At 44.7% G+C, this 22,004-nt stretch overlaps 2 protein-coding genes across 4 annotated transcripts; one reads left to right on the top strand and one right to left on the bottom strand.

Annotated features, from left to right (window-relative positions):
* The first annotated feature begins 537 nt into the window (after nt 1-537).
* Nucleotides 538-10,860, top strand: LOC111954657 (armadillo-like helical domain-containing protein 4). Of its 2 annotated transcripts, none has more exons than XM_023974542.2 (8): nt 538-1,004; nt 2,434-3,638; nt 6,399-6,785; nt 7,160-7,315; nt 7,445-7,603; nt 7,788-7,819; nt 8,727-8,861; nt 9,151-10,860. In XM_023974542.2, the coding sequence occupies exons 2-8, from the start codon at nt 2,540-2,542 to the stop codon at nt 9,223-9,225; spliced, it is 2,043 nt and encodes a 680-aa protein (XP_023830310.1). In that variant the 5' UTR covers nt 538-1,004; nt 2,434-2,539; the 3' UTR covers nt 9,226-10,860. The 2 variants fall into 2 exon arrangements, with proteins under 2 accessions (XP_023830310.1, XP_023830309.1); XM_023974541.2 differs by having other exon boundaries at nt 8,727-8,876.
* A 2,023-nt stretch (nt 10,861-12,883) lies between these two features.
* LOC111954287 (N-alpha-acetyltransferase 30) lies at nt 12,884-19,831 on the bottom strand. 2 transcript variants are annotated; one of them, XM_023973900.2, is made up of 5 exons: nt 18,768-19,831; nt 18,087-18,170; nt 17,029-17,152; nt 16,788-16,843; nt 12,884-15,245 (listed from the first exon to the last, which is right to left on the bottom strand). In XM_023973900.2, exons 1-5 carry the CDS (start codon nt 19,614-19,616, stop codon nt 15,108-15,110), a joined length of 1,251 nt encoding a protein of 416 aa, XP_023829668.1. In that variant the 5' UTR covers nt 19,617-19,831; the 3' UTR covers nt 12,884-15,107. The 2 variants fall into 2 exon arrangements, with proteins under 2 accessions (XP_023829668.1, XP_023829669.1); XM_023973901.2 differs by lacking the exon at nt 18,087-18,170 and having other exon boundaries at nt 18,768-19,829.
* Between the last annotated feature and the right edge of the window lie 2,173 nt (nt 19,832-22,004).

Below are 22,004 nucleotides of genomic sequence, written 5' to 3'. Positions count from 1 at the left end.
TCAAGAACAGTCTCGCAAAAAGACGCATTCTTGCATTCTAACTACCCGCTATTCAAAGCGCTCTGAACAAATTAAGGGAATCGTTCACAAACATTGGCACATTCTAAAATCCGATGAGAGTCTCGGTAATGTGTTTTCGGACCTTCCCTTGGTCGTATTTTCGCGGGGCAGAAATCTCAGAGACCAATTGGTACACTCTGATTTACCACCCCAAGATATTCCTGAACAACGTCTAATTGCGCCCCTACTGGATGGAAATTACAAGTGTAATGGCTGTGCTCAATGCAATGGCACTTTATACATGTAGATCCTTCAAACACCCACAAACAGRGAAATCGATCCCAATCAAAGGTGTTATTACGTGCACCACTAAGGCAGTTATTTATCTTATAACTTAAAAAGTACGTATCTCAGAGCATCGTAGCACCAKTAGGTGCAAAAACTTGACTTACCCAGTTGTGGCTCACTTTTTAGAGGCAGGCCACTCGATTTCGTCTCTGCGTTATATTGGCATCGAACATATCACCCTCCCTAGGAGAGGGGGTGACCTTGATCATTTATTGTTAAAACGAGAGGCTGCCTGGATCTTTAACTTAAAGACCCTTGCTCCCTTCGGTCTCAACGTAGACTTTGATCTGAAGCCATTCTTGTGATTATTGTGACTTTGCCATTGTAATTGTTTGTAAGCTTGTGTAGTCTAAAATGAATCTATGATCGTATGCTATCCATTTGTTTTTTTGTWTGCTGCTCTTTGTATGCCATTTTAATATTTGAGAATTAACCAATGATATTAGGCCACTCTTGGCCATGATTACAGACACCTGTGTGTCTTTTGACACTATATAAACGAGTCATCCCGCAGTGTTTGTGATTATACCCTAAAGAAGACAGCTTGGCTGTCAAAACGTTGGTAATTACATTTTTGCATCTGAGCTCCTAGAGTGTGCGGCTCTCCTTTTATTTTTAAGTTTTCTGCTCCGCTAGCCAGCACCTCGCCTAAATAGGTAAATAGGTGTGCGTTTCTTTTTCTTCTAGATTATGTGGTGAATGATGTCTCCTAACAAAATTAATTGGAGTTTTGTACTAAGAGTATTGAAAATTCACCACATACTTGTGAAAATAGCACCAAAGCGACAAAGAAACAGTATCTATTTGTATGGTGCATTTGATATGAAAATGCACTCACTGAAACTGTTATGTGAGGGTTAGGCCTATCTATCTAAACATATTAACCTGCTGTATTCGAACAGAGTCCAACTGAACAAGACTGCGTAGTTCTGGAGAGAACCTGCTATTAATAGTAATTTTAAAAGTGCAGGGGTTTGCAGTGTCAGGCTGTACTGAATGTGTGTGTGTGGAAAGGAATGGACTAGAAGCACAATAGCCAGAGGGATAGAAAACAGCAAGGGGTAGAGAGATAGTCCAAATGTTCCACAAAGCTGTTTAAGAAACTACCAGTCTGCAGCATCAAAGGAAAGGCTGACAGAAAAGCTCATATAATTCTCAGCCTCAATTACCTTAGGTTAGGCTTCAGCAATAAATGAGTGGTGAAATTCTCAAACAAATTCTCTATTCCTATAAGTGCAGTGTGCCTCGCGGTCGTAATTCGAACACCTTATTTTATTCACCTGGCTTCAATATCTACATGCTCCAGTTTAAACATTTTATTGTTGAATTTTACCCCCCTTTTCGTGGTATCCAATTGTTAGTAGTTACTATCTTGTCTCATGGCTACAACTCCCGTACGGGCTCGGGAGAGACGAAGGTCGAGAGCCATGCGTCCTCCGAAACACAACCCAACCAAGCCGCACTGCTTCTTAACACAGCACGCATCCAACCCGGAAGCCAGCCGCACCAATATGTCGGAGGAAACACCATGCACCTAGCGACCTSGTCAGCGTGCACTGCGCCCGGCCCGCCACAGGAGTCRCGAGTGCACGATGAGACAAGGATATCCCTACCGGCCAAACCCTCCCTAACCCGGACGACGCTAGGCCAATTGTACATCGCCCCATGGACCTCCCGGTCGCGGCCGGCTGCGACAGAGCCTGGGCTCGAACCCAGAGTCTCTGGTGGGCCAGCTAGCACTGCGATGCAGTGCCTTAGACCACTGCGCCACCCGGGAGGCCTTTAGTTTAACCTTTATTTAACTAGGCAAGTAAGTTAAGAACAAATTCTTATTTACAATGACGGCCAACCCCGGCCAAACCCTAACCTGGACGATGCTGATGCCAATTGTGTGCCACCCTATAGGACTCCCAATCACGTCCAGTTGTGATACAGCCTGGAATCGAAACAGGGTCTGTAGTGACGCCTCTAGCAGTGAGATGCAGTGCCTTATAGCGCTGCGCCACATTCACAGCAGTTCTAAGTCATTGCATTTATCAGGAGCTGAATATATCTCTTTGTTTTTAATCCCTTCTCGTTCCTAAGCTGAATCTCCAGACCATTTGGGTGTGACCTGCCCCTGTCGCCTGACCCCTCCCTTCTAGCCACTGCGACCCCTCTCTGCTTCTCCATGTTTACTTTGTGGTGAGAGATGGGAGAGATGCTCTTCTCTGTGACCCTCCATCACCTCCTTCTGGCAGGGGTTTGTCTCTGCGTCTACAGCACCCCAGTCCCGCCCCTCCATGACTACGCACCCTCCACACAGGACAGTGGCTGTGATGGACAAGCTGGAGAGCCAATGGAGGGAGAGCCCTGTTTAACACCAGCAACACCTGCCAGTGTCATATCAACAAGTGTCCAATCTGGGCCCTCTGATCCTGGCAGACTGTCCTATGGGATGGCAGAACACATGACTGGCAGCTGGACTGACCTATCAGAGAATGTAGGAGCAGTGGGAGGCACTGGCCCAGATGTGGACGGAAGCGAACCAGGGGGGATAGAGCCAGTGACGCAGGTAGGAAACAGGGACAGTCATGGACGAGGAGTGGCTGGGGCTGAGAGCCAGGGGAGGGAGGCTAAGACGGGGGCTGCCTCTGAGAGCTTGTTTGAGGGGAAGGAGACTCACAGACAGCCTGCAGAAGCTCCAGAACTCTACACAGACAAAGAGATGAGAGAAGGGCCCGAAGAGAAAACCATGGAGAATGTACCTATTACCACCACTGGGGCAATGTTAGCTTCCATAGGAGAGAAGCAGGGGATGACAGTGGCCATGAATACATCTAGAGCTGCTTTACATGATGCCTCCGCAGCAGCCAGAGCCCCAGAGCCAGACAGCCAGTCAGGGACGCACCCAGCTGGGGAGAGGAGAGACCTCATCCTAGAAGAGAGGCCAGACCTCCATGGAGGAGAGGACGGGGAACTCAGACAGAGCTTGACCGACGTCGGAGCTCCTCTTCTGGGCCAGGAGACAGAGACGAGCAGACCAAGCTCCTTATCTCCCCAAAGCATCCTTAAACACTCACCTTTGACCTCCATCCCTCCGTCAGTATGGGGATCCAGAGGAGAAGCTTCATTGCTGCCCCCTAGTGGTCTAGAGGCCACCGGCTCTGCCACTCCGTGGCACCAAGATGGAGAGACAGCGCCTGCTCTCTCAAACCCCTCCCTGGCCGACCTTGGACCGGCCCTGACAGGATCCTCCAGACAGGATGACCCTGACAGCCTCTGGACTGAACCACTGCAGCGAAATGAGGGTGAGTATGCATTATGCTATGTTCCAATTAGTACATACTGGATATTTTAAAGAGCCACTGGGGGCCACCTGGAGTTAATCTACTCTACAGTTGGACTTGATATTCTCTTTTGAGTTTTCACATTCCCACACAGACTTTCTCTGCCTCACAACAAGGTAAGGTGCTGCTCTGGCTGTTATTGTGTCACACCATAGAAATCCATTACATGGGTTCAGTGGCAGAGAACCGTATTTTCCTGCCTCTTTGCGTTTCGCGCCAGGTTTCATGAGGTTTCATTCAAAAGAGAAGGAGAAATGAAAGTGACACGTCTAGCAGCAGAGATCTCCTTTGATGATCAGGGTGACACGGGAGAGGCGTCCCTTTGGTTTTCCACGCTTCACTTTGAACCATAGCAGGCAGGGACCCAGGGAAGCAGTCTAATTATTTTCTATTTCTGACTGTGGAAATAAACCCACATGACTGCCAGCAGACAGCAGTGACAAGGACTGTAATACAAGTCTCTGGGGGATTCACTCAGCCTCCGTCTCTCTCTCTCTTCCTCACACAACATCCGTATTTATTCCTTCCCTCTCTGTGCTCCTCCCTCACCCTCTTGCTCTATCCCTTTCTCTCTCTCTCTCCATCCCTCCCTCCCTCCCTCCCTCTGAGCGGAACAGTAAATACCTAGGCAGGGTCAGCCAGGCAGGTTATTACTGTGTGATGCAGTAGACTAGTGGATTAGAGGAGTCTGTCTGAGCCAATATGTACAGTGCATTYGGAAAGATTTCAGACCCCTCCCCTTTTCCACATTTTGTTACGTTACAGCCTTATTCTAGAATGGATAAAATAAAATAAATCTATACACAATACCCCATAATGACCAAGCGAAAACAGGTTTTTAGAAATGTTTGCAAATGTATCTTATTTTCATAAGTATTCAGACCCTTTGCTATGAGACTCGAAATTGAGCTCAGGTACAATGTAGAAAATAATGAAAGTAAAGAAAAACCCTGAATAAGGAGGTATATCCAAACTTGACTGGTACTGTAAGTATTCAGACTCTTTGCTATGAGACTCGAAGTTGAACTCAGGTGCATCCTGTTTCCATTGATGATCCTTGAGATGTTTCAACAACTTGATTGGAGTCCACCTGTGGTAAATTCAATTGATTGGACATGATTTTGAAAAGCACCCACCTGTCTATATAAGGTCCCACAGTTGACAGTGCATGTCAGAGCAAAAACCAAGCCATGAGGTCGAAGGAATTGTCCATAGAGGTCCGAGACAGGATTGTGTCAAGGCACAGATCTGRGTAAGAGTACCAAAACATTTCTGCAGTATTGAAGGTCCCCAAGAACACAATGGCATCCATCATTCTAAAATGRAAGAAGTTTRGAACCACCAAGACTCTTCCTAGAGCTGGCTGCCCGGCCAAGGAGAAGGGCCTTGGTCAGGGAGGTAACCAAGAACCCGATGGTCACTCTGACAGAGCTCCAGAATTCCTCTATGTAGATGGGAGAAGTTCCAGAAGAACAACCATCTCTGCAGCACGCCACCAATCAGGCCTTTATGGTAGATGTGACCAGMCGGAAGACACTCCTTAGTAAAGGCACATGACAGCGCGTGTGGAGTTGGCCAAAAGGCACCTAAAGGACTCTCAGACCATGAGAAACAAGATTCTCTGGTCTGATGAAACCAAGATTGAACTCTTTGGCCTGAATGCTAAGCGTCACGTCTGGAGGAAACCTGGCACCATCCTTATGGTGAAGCATTGTGGTGGCAAAATCATGATATGGAGATGTTTTTCAGCGGCAGGGATTGGGAGACTAGTCAGGATCGAGGGAAAGATAAACAGAGCAAAGTACAAAGAGATCCTTGATGAAAACCTGCTCCAGAGCGCTCAGGACCTCAGACTTGGACGAAGGTTCACCTTCCAACTGGACAACGACCCTAAGCATACAGCCAAGACAACGCAGGAGTGGCTTCGGGACAAGTCCTGAGTGGCCCAGCCACAGCTCAGACTTGAACCCGATCTAACATCTCTAGAGAGACCTGAAAATAGCTGTGCAGCGACACTCCCCATCCAACCTGACAGAGCTTGAGAGGATCTGGGAGAAACTCCCCAAATACAGGTGTGCCAAGCTTGTAGCGTCATACCCAAGAAGACTCAAGGCTGTAATCTCTGCCAAAGGTGCCTCAACAAAGTATTGAGTATAGGATCTGAATACTTATGTAAATGTGATATGTGTTTAGTTTAAGCAGCTTTTGCTTTGTCATTATGGGGTATTGTGTGTAGATTTATTTATTTTTAATCCATTTTAGAACAAGGCTGTAAYGTAACAAAATGTGGAAAAAGTCAAGGGGTCTGAATACATTCCGAATGCACTGTACATGCYGGAAAGAGATGCAGAAAGAAACATTTAGATTGAACCTTCATCAGCTCTATAGAAAAGTAGGTGAGTAAATCAAAAGTTACTGTATAAGAATAACCTGTCCCAGAAAGCTGCACTGATCATGAATACCATATGGTGGATTCTATCCATGGTTATGATATGTGATTTATGCATTTTTATTTTATTCTGTCAGAGCAGTTAGAATGTAGTTGAGAACTGGAATCAGAGTTGTGGGCCAAAACTGATCTACTATCACCAGTACACATTCCACAATGTTTCTAGCCACAAGCTGATCTCTTGCAGTCACTAAACCAGTAGGAATTGCCTATGGACAATCAGTGAGTCCTGACCCAACATCTTTTGGTGTGTGTGTGTATTTTACTAACAGCCATGGATGCCAGTGCCCCTCCCTTGCAGGACGCGGCCACAGAGGGCACGATGTCCTCGGAGGACCTCCCCCTCATCTTCGAGCCCTTTGATGTCACACCCGAAGGGGCGGGGGTAGCAGCGGCCACTCTCTCGCCTGACAACTCACAGCCGTCTGTCGCCATGGTTACCACGGGGATGCTGCTGTCAGAGGCGGATCTCGACCAGGTGGTCACTGCGGATACAGATGACACAGGGCCATCCCATGTCCCGTCCCCAGTGCTACCAGATTGGACGTCGCCATGGCAGACATCCGGGGCTGAGATCTCTGAGCCCATCAGCCCCTCTGGTTCACCCATAGACCCGCCCCCTTCAGAGGCAGAACAGCTAGTACACCAGTCTGACACAGGTGAGACTTCATTCTTCCACACTCTTCCATTCGTCCGCTTCATCTTTTCACCATATTGCTTACAGTCATCCGATCTGTTCAGATCTAGAAGTTTCTAGAATAGTGTCTAAAGCAGGGATAGGCAACTAGATTCAGCCACGGGACGATTTTTGTTAGGGTGAATGGCCAGAAAAGAATAATAATTTTACACAGCAAATTGACCACAGTTAAGCCCAAAAATAGATTGTATTTGAATATAAAAATAATTTCACAACTTCATTACATTGAGACATGATCACGTCTCTTTTTATTTTATTTTTTACAAAAGGGATAGGTGTTTATGTTAGACTTCACTATATCTACTATAATGATCCCGCTGTGATGGTTATATTTAGATGGCGGTGAGACCATACAGAACCCAGAGGAAACCCCGCCAACATCCGAACCCAATCCTATAAGCACCACCTCCCAGCAGATCACCATGACAATGGTCACCAAGACAACCAAACTGCCTGCAGCCAAATCAGGTCTGGAGGAACTGGAGTCTGAAGGTAGGAGTCACAGTAATACACACACATAATACACACTAATACACAAATGTACACATTGTTTTCACAGTGTAAGGATGAAAGTTCAAATTTACAGGAAGTTGCATTGGTTGTTTTCCTTCCTTCCTGTAGAGGAGCCAGAGGAGGATGAGGAGGATGAGAACACGGAGGAGTCAGAGGAAGAGGACAGCGAAGAGGACCTGAATGAGACCCCCATCCCAGCCCCCACCCGACCTCCCTACAGCCTCATCCCCCCACCCCCTGTCTGGGTGCAGCGCAATCAGGGCCTGAGTGAGAAGATACTCCAAAAAACACACACACATGCGTTCATGCACATGTAAAACTGACTTTGGCTCTTTGTGGTCGATCAAATATGAGGTCAATATTTTCAATTAGGAAAGAAGTGTAATTGAAATAGTGGGTAAAAATCCCTTGTGTGGATTCAATGTGCTTCAAAGCCACTCTTCTTTTTCAGTGCGTAGATGGGTGGAACTGATCAGAGAAAAGGTAAGACTGCCCCCTAATGGTATTTTTTAAATTAGGATCACTATTAGCTAATGCTAAAGGAGCAGCTACTCTTCCTGGGGGCCACACAAAACGACATAATACATAACATTTATAGACAAGTACAGCACATAACTATAGTACATACTGTACACTGAAAATAAGAATAGTCTGCCTCATACATTTATGCCTTAGCATTCCATGCATCATTCACTCATAACAGCAATAATGATGCATTCATTTTCCCATATATTGCAATCCTTTGCTCAACTACTACAAGTGCTTTGTCTAAACAGGTTCTGATATCCTAATCTCACAGCTCCTTGAATCCTGATTTCCTAATCTCACAGCTTCCTTGAATCCTGATATCCTAATCTCAGAGCACTAGTTGTTCTGTAAACACCAGAGAGAATTTCACAACATCAGGAACCATCCGTGTCCTTGGTTCTTCCATTTGACATCAATACTATGCCTCATGTGATTCGTAGATGCCTCTGAATGCAAGTGCAACACACGAAAACCAAAACGCAATAACCGCGTGCTCATTAATTCCTGCTCAATTCCTCTGGCATGAACAGAGCCACATATCGTATGGAGTTGCACCTACAGTACAGTAAATTTCACCCCTGCTATGTTCCTCTGACGTGGACGTAGCAACCTTGACTCGTATGGAGTTGCACCACATTCAGCTAAATTCCCCTGATGGAACCGTACTTACCTCCATTATAAAATAAAAGCTAGAACGTGTGGTCCTTCAGACCGTTTGGCTACTTAGTTTAGTTAGTCAGAAAAACATGTAATACATCTACTGAAAGAGTTGTCTCTAGGACACTACTCTTTGACTAGTCTGTCTCTCCTGTGTGTGGCCCCTCTTTCACCCATGCCCCAACCATGTCCCCTCTCCCTCCAGGCAGGGTATGTGTCTGGGATGTTGGCCCCGGTGGGCATTGGCATCGCAGGGGCCCTGCTTATCGTTGGGGCCCTCTACAGCATCAGGATGATCCACCGTAAGAGGAACAGCTTCAAACACCAGCGCAGGAGGAAGGTCAGACACACTGAGGTTAATAGGAATACGGTTACTAGCGCTACGCTATTAAATAAGGATCCACAAATCAGCTTACGGTAGAAATTGGCATTAACAGTCTAAAGTGGCTTCCTTACCTCATCTCCTCACCTTCATCTGCACTGATTGGAGTTTCTTTCACATCAGTGCAGATGAGGAAAGGAGACGGAGAGGAAGAGACTTTGGACTTATTGAGCTGTATACAACCTTTACCACCATGTAATGAATGTCCTGACTTTTGGGTTTTGCCATCTGTCCGTTTCATCTCTAGCAACCCAGGGAGCCAAGCAGCAACGGGCAGGACCAAGCCATGCTATTGGCTGACAGCTCCGAGGATGAGTTCTGATCCCTCCCACAGCCCTGTGCATCACATCTCCATGACTACCACATCGCCAATCACTATGGGCCGCCTGGCTATGAGACAATGGGGGAAGTGGGAGTACTACTGACAGACTGATGGGTTTTTGACATGTAAAACATGGTCGAATGTTTGCACACCTACGTAGTTACAGGTGCACAGAGGGAAAATTATAGAACATTTTAAGAGACTCCAGGCTATTGACATTCTTGTATGATCCACGTGTTGATCGCAAACCAGTTTGAGATCCTTTTTAAACACACACTGCATAAAGGGATGTCAGTGTGCTGATGCCTCTTCTTTCTTTAAACGACTGGCTCTGTAATTAAAACGCACCTACATGGCATACAATAGGCTCTCAGTTTATAAACTTAGCAGGGTTACATTTCAATAGTCTAAAGTGGCTTCCTCTCCTTGTCTCCTTTCCTACATTTAGGAAGCCATTTTAGGAAGGAAGCCACTTCAGACTATAGAGATCCACTTACTGGAGTAAGATTGCCAGATACTATATTGTTCATAGCACATCATAGACACTGGAAAAAAAAAAAAAAACATAAGCTCTCGGCACCAGTTTCATTAAGTAAATATGTATTGAAAATACTGACAGCGGTTCTTTGATTCAACCTTGTCGATTGTTGAAGGCCTGTCATCATCCTACTTTGAAAGCATGCAGCAGGAACCAGCTCTCTGTGTGTGTGTACAGTATACTGATATTTTTCCTCTTGTTGCTCTTCCTGACAACGTTAGGTTTTTCCTCCAGTGCATGGCAAGCAACCTTTTTCATAACCGTATATACAAGGCTAATACTTAATAATCTCTATATCATTTCCCATTTAATAGTCCATTACTCTACAGAAAGCCCAAGTCATTTCATCCACATCCATGCTGACGGATTTGTAAAGGGAGACCACTTGTATTTTTCACTCAGCTTCTGTCCTGTACTGTTGTTTCTCCAAACAGTGTAGCAATAGAATGTTCTTAATTTGCACTGGTACCTGAAAGGACAGCAGGTTGACGTTTGTCATGAATCTTGCCCTTGAGGCAGAACGGAGCCATTTCCGCTAGATGGGCCAGCTTCAAAGTCAAAATTGGCTAGTGTAAAAATGTATGAAAACAAAATGTAGCTTTAGATTTAAGGTTAGGCATTAGGGTTAGCAGTGTGGTTAAGGTTAGGTTAAAAATCWGATTTTAGGACTTTGTGGCTGTGCCAGCTCTGTAAAGCTGCCTTAAGAACAAGATTCATGACGAAAAGAGCCTATCAGCCCCTCTGATGCTTTCCACTATAGCGTTGATGCCATTGGGATCCAAATTCATCTCTTCATTTAGTTCTATGGTTGATGCATCTAAACTGTCTGCCTTTAAGCACTAAATATCACAAAGGTGTTTTCAAAAATCAAATTCAATGTATTTAAGTAACCTTGCATTGTTATAGTAGTCACTCATTTCAAGTCTGTGAAATGTGTCATTTCGTGTGACCGTCTCCTGGTAGGTTGCTTGAGATAAGCCTGTGAATATGCAATAATACAGTATCATATGGGTTCTGTGAAATTGTCAACATTTTGGTCTTTCTTTCTATAGATATCAAATGTGAAGTATTTACCAATAAAGCTCTCTGTTTGGGAAGGGCTCCTTATTTTGTTATGATTGCTGAACATCTTTTAACGCTGAAAATTCAGTTGGAAGACAAAAATGCCTCATGAAAGAATTACATGATACATAATAAAACATTGCATTGTTTTACAATGTTTAAAATGTTCTGTTTGCATGCTACGGAAGAAAGAGAACCATCAGAGAACCAAAAGTCAACCATGACAATCCACCTTACAGCATTAAAAAAATCAAATAATTTATTTCTGTTTTCTTTTTCCACATTAAATAAAAAGATATTGGACATTTTCAGAAATAAAAAAAGAGGCGACAGTGGAAGAGGGAACAGAACTCTTAAATGCAAAAAAATAAAAAATAAACTTCTCTCTTCCATTAGCACATCTTACAGATCGGAGGGGGCCAGGGCTGGTCATCCCAAAAAAAACAAATGTAGACCCCCTTTAGCTGGTCCTGCGGGGGCACAGTGTGTGGGGTGCCTAGAATATATGCCCACTGAGCTAAGGTCAGTTTGCATCCCCCGTCCCTAATAGTGAAGGTTAGGATTTGGAAAGGGTAAGCTGATCCTAGATAGGTGTGCCTAAAGAGAAATTCTAGCAAGAGGAGCAGCTCAACTCCAGKCCTACGTGGCCTATCTTATCAACAGGCCAGTTGCTGCGGATATAAACAGAGTGGAACATCCAATAAAAAGCTTGACAACTCTCGCTCTCATCCAATGAGATGGGAGAGGAGTGGGTGGGCTCTGGGATGAAGGGTAGCTAGGCAACCGGTGGGACGGTGGTTCTCCAGGACCAGTTAAGGGGCCTTTGTGAAATCAACATGATTTCTCTGGAGTGAAAACCATTTATTGATTTCATATGAAGCCATAAGGGATGGGAAGGTATCAGCTAGTCTGGAAGCGTCCGTTTCTTCTTTAGACCACTCCTTTGTCGAAACAGACCAGAGCATTAGATGTACATTAAATAGATATATCAAGGACTATAGAAATGACCAATGACAGACTGCCGAGGAAGCCCTTCAACTGGAGTTCATTCAATGAGGTGCAACATTCAGAACGTTGCAGCTAGAAATGTAATGAATAGAGCAGACACAATTCCCAGTTCTACAAGACCGAGAATCAGATTGGTTCTAGACAAAACATTTATATATGAGCCTTCTGTAAAAGGGCACCCTCCTGAACAGACCTCTGGTGTTGATGGTCAAAGCGGAGCGGTCTGGTCTATCACGGAATGCTAGAATGCCCACGGCTCCTACTGGCACTGCCAGGGGTTAACAATGTTAAAATGTAGGGGTGAAATAAAAAGACCCGTTCCGTTCCGTGAGAATGAGGAGCGAGGGTCAGACCAAATTAAAAAGACCCATTTCATTTGAAAATAGGACAGGAGCGAGCCTCACATCTCTAGAATAAAACAGGATCAGAGTGATGTCAGAAAGAGTCACGATTCTACACAGGGAGCCAAATGGAGTGCCATGGGAACAGTTCGAAGCAGTTTCGCTATGGAACAGTTAACCTAGCTCCCATCTGTGCTTCTGGATCTCTAATGACGTCAGCGCTGTCCAATATACACCTCTGGATCGGTCAAAATAAATGAGCAGAGAAAAAGAAACAGAAAACCCAGTCAATCAAATCCCTCAAAAAACACAATTCACAAAAAGTTGCTCTCAAATGTCAAATCAATAGAGAACCAACACTCGTATATAAATCTGCAATTAAAAAAGATCTCTACTGGATCTCTACTCTCGGTCAAAATAAATGAGCAGAGAAAAAGAAACAGAAAACCCAGTCAATCAAATCCCTCAAAAAACACAATTCACAAAAAGTTGCTCTCAAATGTCAAATCAATAGAGAACCAACACTCGTATATAAATCTGCAATTAAAAAAAAAAAAAAAAATCTGATCCGTAATTTGTAACACACACAAGCTGACGTGTGGGTGGTTAGTCCGTCGGTTTACATCCTTTCTTACTTCCCATTCTGCAATCGTAGCCAGTTGAATAGCAGACCGGCCCATTTCGACAAAGACCTCGGGTAACAGTTCCKAACTGTTCGCATGTTTTTATACCAGATGTAAAAAAGCAGATGCAAACACTGAGCAAACCAGGCCCAAAATGACTCGTGTATGTCAACGTATACCATAGAACACATCATGGGTAGATACCAGATAGCTGCTCCCCCTTGGCCTTTGTGACAGCAATCCCAGCTCAGCGGTACAGAGCAGTAGTGTCTCTGCTAGGACATGATTCAGCTCTTCAGTTCCTACTGCGGCTCAGTACTAGCGCCCGGGGTCCGTGTCTTCACTATACTGTAGAGGACTTAAATGGGAATGGGCGAAGTGGGAGTCTGAACAGAACCCATTCCACACCAATCTGTCAAAACACACGTACCTCTTTCACACGCACATGCTCACTGCAGCAATAGCCAAACAAAGTGCATCTGACCTTTGTTCATTTACTCTGGGAAGAAAAAAACAATGTATATATATTTATTTTTTTCCATAAAAAAAAAAAAAAGCAGCCACAAATGCATATTTTCTTTGCCATAATTCGAGTGGATAGGAAACGCCTGGTGCGTTAGTCTTTCCCAGGAGGACAGTGGAGATCTAAAATGTTACTGGGGAGTGATCTGCATCAGAGTCTGGTCCCTGGGAAGTGCACACAAGGCTTGGACACAAAGGGAAAGTGAGCGGGTGTAAGAGTGTATAGTAAGGAGTCTAAACAAACTCAGCAAATTGCTGATAGGAAAACTGCTAACAATACTTCTGCCCTCTTTTACCAGAGGTGAACCAAAGATGAGCATACTCAAAACACACAGCGAAGCCAACAGGAGTCTAGCATTTTTAATATTACTATTCCAGCCTGACACTTTGCCATGCTGAAACAGGACTCTAGTGCTCTGGGTGGGGTTCATTCAGACAGACAACTGTGACGAAGATTGATTGAAAGACAGAGTGGTACTTGGATCGAGTCTACAAGTTAGGAGGAATCTGAATGAACAAACTGCAATAATGGAATAATTTCCCCTCCCACACCTAAAACGACTCCTTTGTCAATAACTATTTTGAATTTAAACTGAATTGTCTCCTTCTAAAGGTTATTCAGAAGTGTTCGTGGCTGGAAGTGCATTTGGTGGAAATTTGCTTTGATCTGCAAAAAGACCCAATCTCAAAACCGCCCCTCCTCCACTAAGCACTTCATATATTTCTAAAATGATTGGATAGGAATGACTAAAATGGTTATAGCTCCACCTTGCCCTCTGATAGGCCAGGAAGAATTTGCACCATACTGCTTACACCTATCCAGTCCTTTCAGATCTACACGTGCCTAGGAGTTAGGACTATGGTTCTGTTCGGAACTGGGCAATGCTCAGTGTTATCCAACACACACTCATCCCGCCACTTGTGTTAAAATGAATGCATGCATATCTTTACAGGCTCCAGCTCTTTGTCTGGGGGTGAAAACTGAACAGCAAGCAAAGCCATCGGCGTGATCATCTCACACCATAGGGGGCAACAAAAWCACAGAYAGGGGGAGAAACACACACCAACACRCATAACTCAGGATTCCCACCAAGCACTACACAACTTCACAAAACACTCACACCCAGTCACACCAACCACATCCCTTACACGTGCATACAAGAAATAGCCTGAACACTCACTTTTCCAAATCCACTAGGCAAAAATCACACACACACACACTATAGCTTTTCCAACCCCCTGTTGACTCATGAGATTAAAAAAAGAAACACAAAAAAAACTTTCTTGAGTCTGCCCCCCCCACTTCCTTATTTTCATCCTCCGTTTATTCTTTTTTTTCCACTTCTTCTTCTTYCCTGCATTCTGGTAGATGACTCAACGTGATGAGTTGCCCTCCGGGGGTTTGTGGGTACTGACTTGACCTCATGCCTCACACACTGCTCCGTTGAGGGGGGTCAAAGTTTAGAGGCTAAAGGTCATCAGACCACATCACACATCCCTCCCCCCTCTCACAGGGTCCTACAGCTAAGGCGGCAGGTGTCTCGTCATAAAAACATTTGGTGGGATTTCTGTCTGTCTGTCCTTTCAGTGCAGCCTTGACCAAAGAGCCAGTATCCAAGATGTCGAGGATCAAAAAAGGAGGGGTGTATGTCTGATGGGGTAGTGCGCGTGTGCCTATGTGTATGCATATGTATGTGAATATGCGTGCATGTGCATAAGGGTGTATGTGTGTGACTGAGACTGTGGAGTTGGTTCAGTAAGAGGGCAGCACCTGTCATCCTCCTCTCTCTAGCGGAGCCAGAGTTTGAGCCTCAGCGCATCCACACCGTTCAGGTAATATCTGAAGAGCCGCTTGTCTCGGACAAAACCCAGGTTCTCATACAGCTTCAGAGCTGACTTGTTAGTGATCTCAGTCTCAAGAACCACCTGAGAGAGAAGGAAATAGAGCTTGTCAGAGCTGAAGCAATACAAGCAGTGTTTGGATCATTTTTCTTTGTTTGTTTTTGTCATAAGAGAAACAACATTAACCATAAAAAAAATGTTTTGTGTGAATTTTATAAGAAAGAGGTGCACAAGTTATTTTTCTATTCTATTCATTGCATTCACTAGAGCTGTTGAGCATTTTTTTTCTCGATACTTGAGTCCCATCTGGTCTGGATATACAATATCAGGTTAAATATATAATATATACTATATATATACYGTAAACTCTCCTTCCAGACTCATATTAAACATCTCCAATCCAAAATCAAATCAAGAATCGGCTTTCTATTTCGCAACAAAGCCTCCTTCACTCACGCCGCCAAACTTACCCTAGTAAAACTGACTATCCTACCGATCCTCGACTTCGGTGATGTCATCTACAAAATAGCTTCCAATACTCTACTCGGCAAACTAGATGCAGTTTATCATAGTGCCATCTGTTTTGTTACTAAAACACCTTATACCACCCACCACTGCGACCTGTATGCTCTAGTCGGTTGGCCCTCGCTACATATTCGTCGCCAGACCCACTGGCTCCAGGTCATCTATAAGTCCATGCTAGGTAAAGCTCCGCCTTATCTCAGTTCACGATAACAACACCCACCCGTAGCACGCGCTCCAGCAGGTATATCTCACTGATCATCCCAAAAGCCAACACCTCAWTTGGCCGCCTTTCCTTCCAGTTCTCTGCTGCTTGTGACTGGAACGAATTGCAAAAATCGCTGAAGTTGGAGACTTTTATTTCCCTCACCAACTTTAAACATCTGCTATCTGAGCAGCTAACCGATCGCTGCAGCTGTACATAGTCCATCTGTAAACAGCCCACCCAATTTACCTACCTCATCCCCTTACTGTTTTTATTTATTTACTTTTCTGCTCTTTTGCACACCAGTATCTCTACTTGCACATGATCATCTGATGATTTGTCACTCCAGTGTTAATCTGCTAAATTGTAATTATTCRCTCCTRTGGCCTATTTATTGCCTACCTCCTCAWGCCTTTTGCACACAATGTATATAGACTCATTTTCCCCCCCTACTGTGTTATTGACTTGTTTATTGTTTACTCCATGTGTAACTCTGTGTTGTTGTCTGTTCACACTGCTATGCTTTATATTGACCAGGTCGCAAGTTGTAAATGAGAACTTGTTCTGAACTAGCCTACCTGGTTAAATAAAGGTGAAATAAAAAAATGGGTAATCTAGTATTTCTACATACATTTTAGGACTTTAAAATGAACGCATAGCTATAGTCAATGATTATTGAAGAATAACTTATAAATGCCTAATAAGCTTAGATAAACTCCCCCATCACTCAGCTGTTCACGAAAAAAGTGGCAGGTGACCGCTTTGTGGTGGTTTGAATCCAAGTGTGTGCCTTTAATCCATCAGYATCAGTGCAGTCAGGGCCACTAACTGAGTGAAGGACCCAGATGGACAACAGGGCCTTGGGACATCACCATTACAACCAGTACCACTCTTCTTACCTCATCACAGTCCCCCTCTACCATGGCATAGATGGCCTTCTTCACTAGGTTAGTACCTGAAAAAACATAGACAATTACTTCAGTGGGATTGCACATGTAGAAGTTTACAGAGAGAAAATTGAATTGATAAAGCACTTTGAGATAAAAAAAATTTTTTTAAGTATTATTGTGAAAATGACTGTTATTAATAAGATGTGATCGGTTGTCAGGAGAAAACGACAAAGAGTGCGCCCGTTCTCACCAATGCTTTTCCTCCGGTGTTTGGAGTCCACAGCCAGCATGGCGATGTAGCCACGACGAAACATCTTCTTGTGCATGTCCAGCTTGCACACAATGCCCCCCACGCACTCYTGCTCCACCATGGCCTGGAAATTAACAAACATGTTTGTGCTGTGTCTAACCTAAAGTTTTTAAAGCTTTCTTTTGACCCAACAAAACCTATGCTTCTAGCCAATAAGCATCCAGAACACATCTACCCTGACCTCTAGGTTTGATTACACTGCACATGGCACTTCCTCCTTCCTAGAGTTCACTGACGGCAGTAGACTGAGAAATCATGCTGAATATAAATGAGCATGGTTTACAATGATGACAATGGCTAATTCCTCTATGGAGAGGGAGACAGATCAACAACACATTTCTGAATTTGTGGACCTAAAATGCTTTCGAATTATCCAAGAGTTCAACTCAAAACACCAAATGAAAACACATTAAACAAGACTAGAAAAGTGAATTACTTGAAAGAGACATGAAACAAGTGTTTCACAGTCAGAAAGCATCGGAGGCTCCAACACTATTTATAAGGAGTCCCAAGGCTGTCAAATGGGATTTGTGTGTGTGTACATACGTGCCACATCATGTTCAACTGTAGCTGTGTGACACACCTTGAGATTATTAAATATAGTGCACGTTTACACTAGAAGTCGCACCCGAACCAACCCTAGGCCTAACCCACCAGCCCTTTTAGTCCAACCTAAAAACAAACTCAAGTTTCACTGTCAGATAACACACCAAGGAGGAAGGACTACTCTTCTCAGTTAGCCTATATGACACTTGTCTGGATCCACCTAAAGAGAAGCCTACAACTTACCTGGAACTTTAGGAATGTCGAATGAGCAGGATTAGATTACAGACCGACAGGATAATAACACAATAGAAGCAGACGTAGTAACAATAGGCCTACATCAGAACTGTGCTATGGGACACTACTGGCCTGTTTATTTAGCTAATGTTGCCCAACCACACCTAAGTCAAGTCATGAAGGTGTTTTACTATAGATCAGGTGAATTCAACTCTTACCCTACGAGGTCCGGAGCCTGCTGGCTTTCTGTTCAACCTGATAATGATTTGCACACACCTGGTGTCGCAGGTCTTAATCAGTTCCTGATTAGAAGGGAACAATGAAAAAAATGCAGTGGTCCAGAGTTGAGTTTGAGGGCTATAAATAGTGTCATGTCAGCAGCATACCACCCTGCATACCACTGCTGGCTTGCCTCTGAAGCGAAGCAGGGTTGGTCCCTGGATGGGAGACACGATGCTACTGGAAGTGATGTTGGAGGGCCAGCAGGGGGCACTCTTCCCTCTGGTCTAAGGAGATCCCAATGCCCACCGGGCAGTGAAGGGGACATTGCCCTGCGAAGGGTGCGGTCTTTCTGATGGGACGTTAAACAGGTGTCCTGACTCTCTGTGGTAAAAATAATTCCCATGGCACTTATCTTAAGAGTAGGGCTCTTAAACCCTGTGTCATGGCTAAATTCCCAACCTGGCCCCATTCCTAATTGCCATATATCACTCCTCACCTCTCCACCTGATGTATGGTGAGCGTTCACACACAAAAGTGGTCACAGTGCATTACTCAGGTGGTTGCTGCACATTGGTGGTGGATGAGGTGAGTTTCCCCTTACTACATAAAGCGCTTTGAGTACCTTAGTTGCTAGAAAAGTGCTGTATAAATCCAATAAATTATGATGTCATACTCACCAGAAAGCAGAGCTGCGGCCAGTTGTGGATGAAGTACCTATAGGTATAAATGGAATAGGGCTCAGATAAGTCCTTGGTGATCAACCTCATGATTCCTGGCATCTGTAACTCGGATTCGTAGCGGACATAATGAATCCCCTGGCTCTCTTCCTCTCCTCGGCAACAGTTCAAATCCAGCCTCGCTAGTTCTGACACCGGCGGCTGGTATGAGGCGTCGGGTTCACTCTCTACTCCAGCCCGGGGCTCACCGGGGCCTTCGCAGTCTAGGGACTGCTGGCTCGGTGGACGAGGGGCTTCCGTGGGGTCGCATTCCCCTTTCCTAACGTTACCACCGGGGCTGTCTCCCGTTACAGGGTGGCTTTGGATAGCCTCAGTTCTTGTGATAGTCAGCATACCGTTCATGCTATTGTTGTTCAAGTGAGGGTGGCTGCCTTTCGAACACGGACTGTGGTCCTCATGTTGGCAGCAATGGTCGCTATTGTTTTTGTCGCTCGGGTCGTCTCCAAAACTGCTGTTGTCACAGTACTCCGTGGACGTTCTCAGATTTTTGGGTCGATTTTCCGACAGACTGACCAAGCCGTTCATTTTCTGTTCTTGCAGGGCTTGCGTTTTGAGGTGTAGCGCAGCCGGGTTAGCATGGGATAGCATGTTTTTCTGTTTTTTCTGACTTGACCGTTTGTCCTCGCTGACCTGCTGCTCCTGTCTTGCCCCAGAGGCTACAGAGCCCTCCCGACCGCAGCCGGACTGCTCCCCTTGCCCATGTTCGACACTCCCATCCCCGGGGAAGGGAATAATTTCAGCCGGGGATGCTGGCAATGCGCTGCTAGGCCCAGTCGGCACTGCAGCCATCCCACTTCATCAAGGGGGCGATACACGTTTAAAAAAAACGCTAAATAAAGTTTCATCTACAAGGTGAAAGGGTTTATAAACGAAGCTCACTTCCCTTATGCGATAATTGTGCAAATAATTGTGCAAATCCGAATTTCTGTTTTACTTCCGACGCCTATCTTTGCTTTCTCCTCGGTTTCACCGCTGCCGGAAAGTACTGTCGCAGTAAATGCCATTGCAGCTGAAAGAGGGTGGTGCTTTACGACAGTCATGGGAATCATAACGGTTAGTGCTATCTGGGATCCCTGGGGCGTTCATGCCCTGAACCCTGACCTTAACCATAACCGTAAACTTAACCATTTTAAATGTCAACTTTAATGGGGTAACGTCAGAAGACAGTGCTGCCTCAGATAGCAGATGGTGGAAACGGAGGTTTTGTTTGAAACTGCTAGAGAATCTGAAAAGATTTGGCATAGGTCCTCAGATCCTCAAAACGTTCTACAGCTGCACCATCGAGAGCATCCGTGACCGGTTGCATCACTGCCTGGTATGGCAACTGCTCGGGCCTCCGACTGCAAGGCACTACAGAGAGTAGTGCGTATGGCCCAGTACATCACTGGGGCGAAGCTTCCTGCTATCCAGGACCTCTATACCAGGTGGTGTCAGAAGGCCCTAAAAATTGTCAAAGACTCCAGCCACCATTGTCATAGACTGTTCTCTCTGCTACCACATGGCAAGCGGTACCTGAGTGCCAAGCCTAGGACCAAAAGGCTTCTTAACAGCTTCTACCCCCAAGCCATAAGACTCCTGAACAGCTAATCAAATGGCTACCCAGACTATTTGCATTGTCCCCCCACCCCCTCTTTTATACTGCTGCTACTATCTGGTTATTATCTATGCATAGTCACTTTAACTCTACCTACATGTACATATTACCGGATTTACCTCGACTAACCTGTGCCCCTGCACATTGACTCTGTACAGGTCTCGCCTGTATATAGCCTCGCTACTGTTATTTTACTGCTGCTCTTTAATTATTTTTTAGTTGTATTTTTACTTATCTATTTTTTACTTAACACTTTTTTAAACTGCATTGTTGGTTTAAGGGCTTGTAAGTAAGCATTTCACTGTAAAGGTCTACACCTGTTGTACTCGGCGCATGTGACAAATACAATGTGATTTGATTTGAAGCTAATAGTACAGAAAGTGAGAATAAGTGGGTTACAGTGGCGAATAAAAAGGGAAACAAGAGAAGTAAAGCTGTGGCGGAAAACAGGAAACCACTAGACCTCATTTTTAGTCGGAGTGAGGATTTCAGATCAATGCTACTTGGGAAATCTGTTTAAGGTCTCGAGGAAAATCTGGAATGTGTTGGAAGAAAGTGTGGAGTCGGTGAGAGTCACAAAAAGTGATCTAATTATGTTTTTTGTGTGTCTACGGAGCAGAAGAAGCGTGTTTTAAGACTCAAAAAGATATCGGAGTATAAATGTTTCCTGTGTGGATTTTCGTAGCAGGGCGCCTATCAAGGGGGTTATTTATTGGGTGGCGCAAKAAATAAAGGCAGAGGACATAACTGAAGACATTGATGGAGTGGTTGGTGCACGTCGACTGACCTGTATGGTGGATGGAAAAAAATAAATGAACTTCATCCATGCTACTGTTCTTTGATAAAGTCTCCCATTTTCATATAAAGTTAGAATTCATCAGATACGCTTTAAGAGCTTTTGTGCGCAAGCCCCTTAAGTGTCATAAATGTAAAATATTTGGTCATGTGTCACATGTGTGCAGAAGGGAAATCATATGCCAGATTAAGTGAAATGCTGCAACTGTGTTTAAAATGTGAACATGTGCCTGAATTCCTGGAGTGCCCTGTTAGGGTGAAGGAGAATGAGAAGGCAAGAGTAAGGAGTGTCCAGCGTGTCTCCTATTTGGAGGCGGTGAGAAGAGTGGAAGGAATGAGTGGCGGAGAAGAAGCAATGGTAGTAGAGCCACCACGACCAGTGAAGGTTTCTCGTCAACTGAGGGAGAGTGAAATGCTACATGTTTAAAATGTGGACTTTGTATTATTTATTGCAATGGTCATAAACTGTACGGCACAAGCGGAGAAGAAGTGTATTCCAAAATTGGAAATCCTGTCGGTGGACGTTCCACCATCACAGGCCCCTGAGCCTGTGTATGGATGTATTGTGTAGTGGACTGTGATTGAAGAAGTGGAATGGGTTTTGTTAGTTGAAGTGTTTCATTTTGCATGATGTCGTTTCCCCCCTTTCCCACAATGTTTTTGTTGTTTCTTATTCAATAACCCGTCCAGATGATGGCGGTAATGCACCGTTAATATTGGATGCCAAATGCCGTTAAACCCCATCGAAGAAGAAGGTAACGTCATAGTTGGGAAGTCCCGACGATTGC

Source organism: Salvelinus sp. IW2-2015, linkage group LG28 (genome assembly GCF_002910315.2).
Source record: "Salvelinus sp. IW2-2015 linkage group LG28, ASM291031v2, whole genome shotgun sequence".
NCBI classification, from domain to species: Eukaryota; Metazoa; Chordata; class Actinopteri; order Salmoniformes; family Salmonidae; genus Salvelinus; species Salvelinus sp. IW2-2015.
This window is presented reverse-complemented; position numbering and strand designations above follow the sequence as displayed.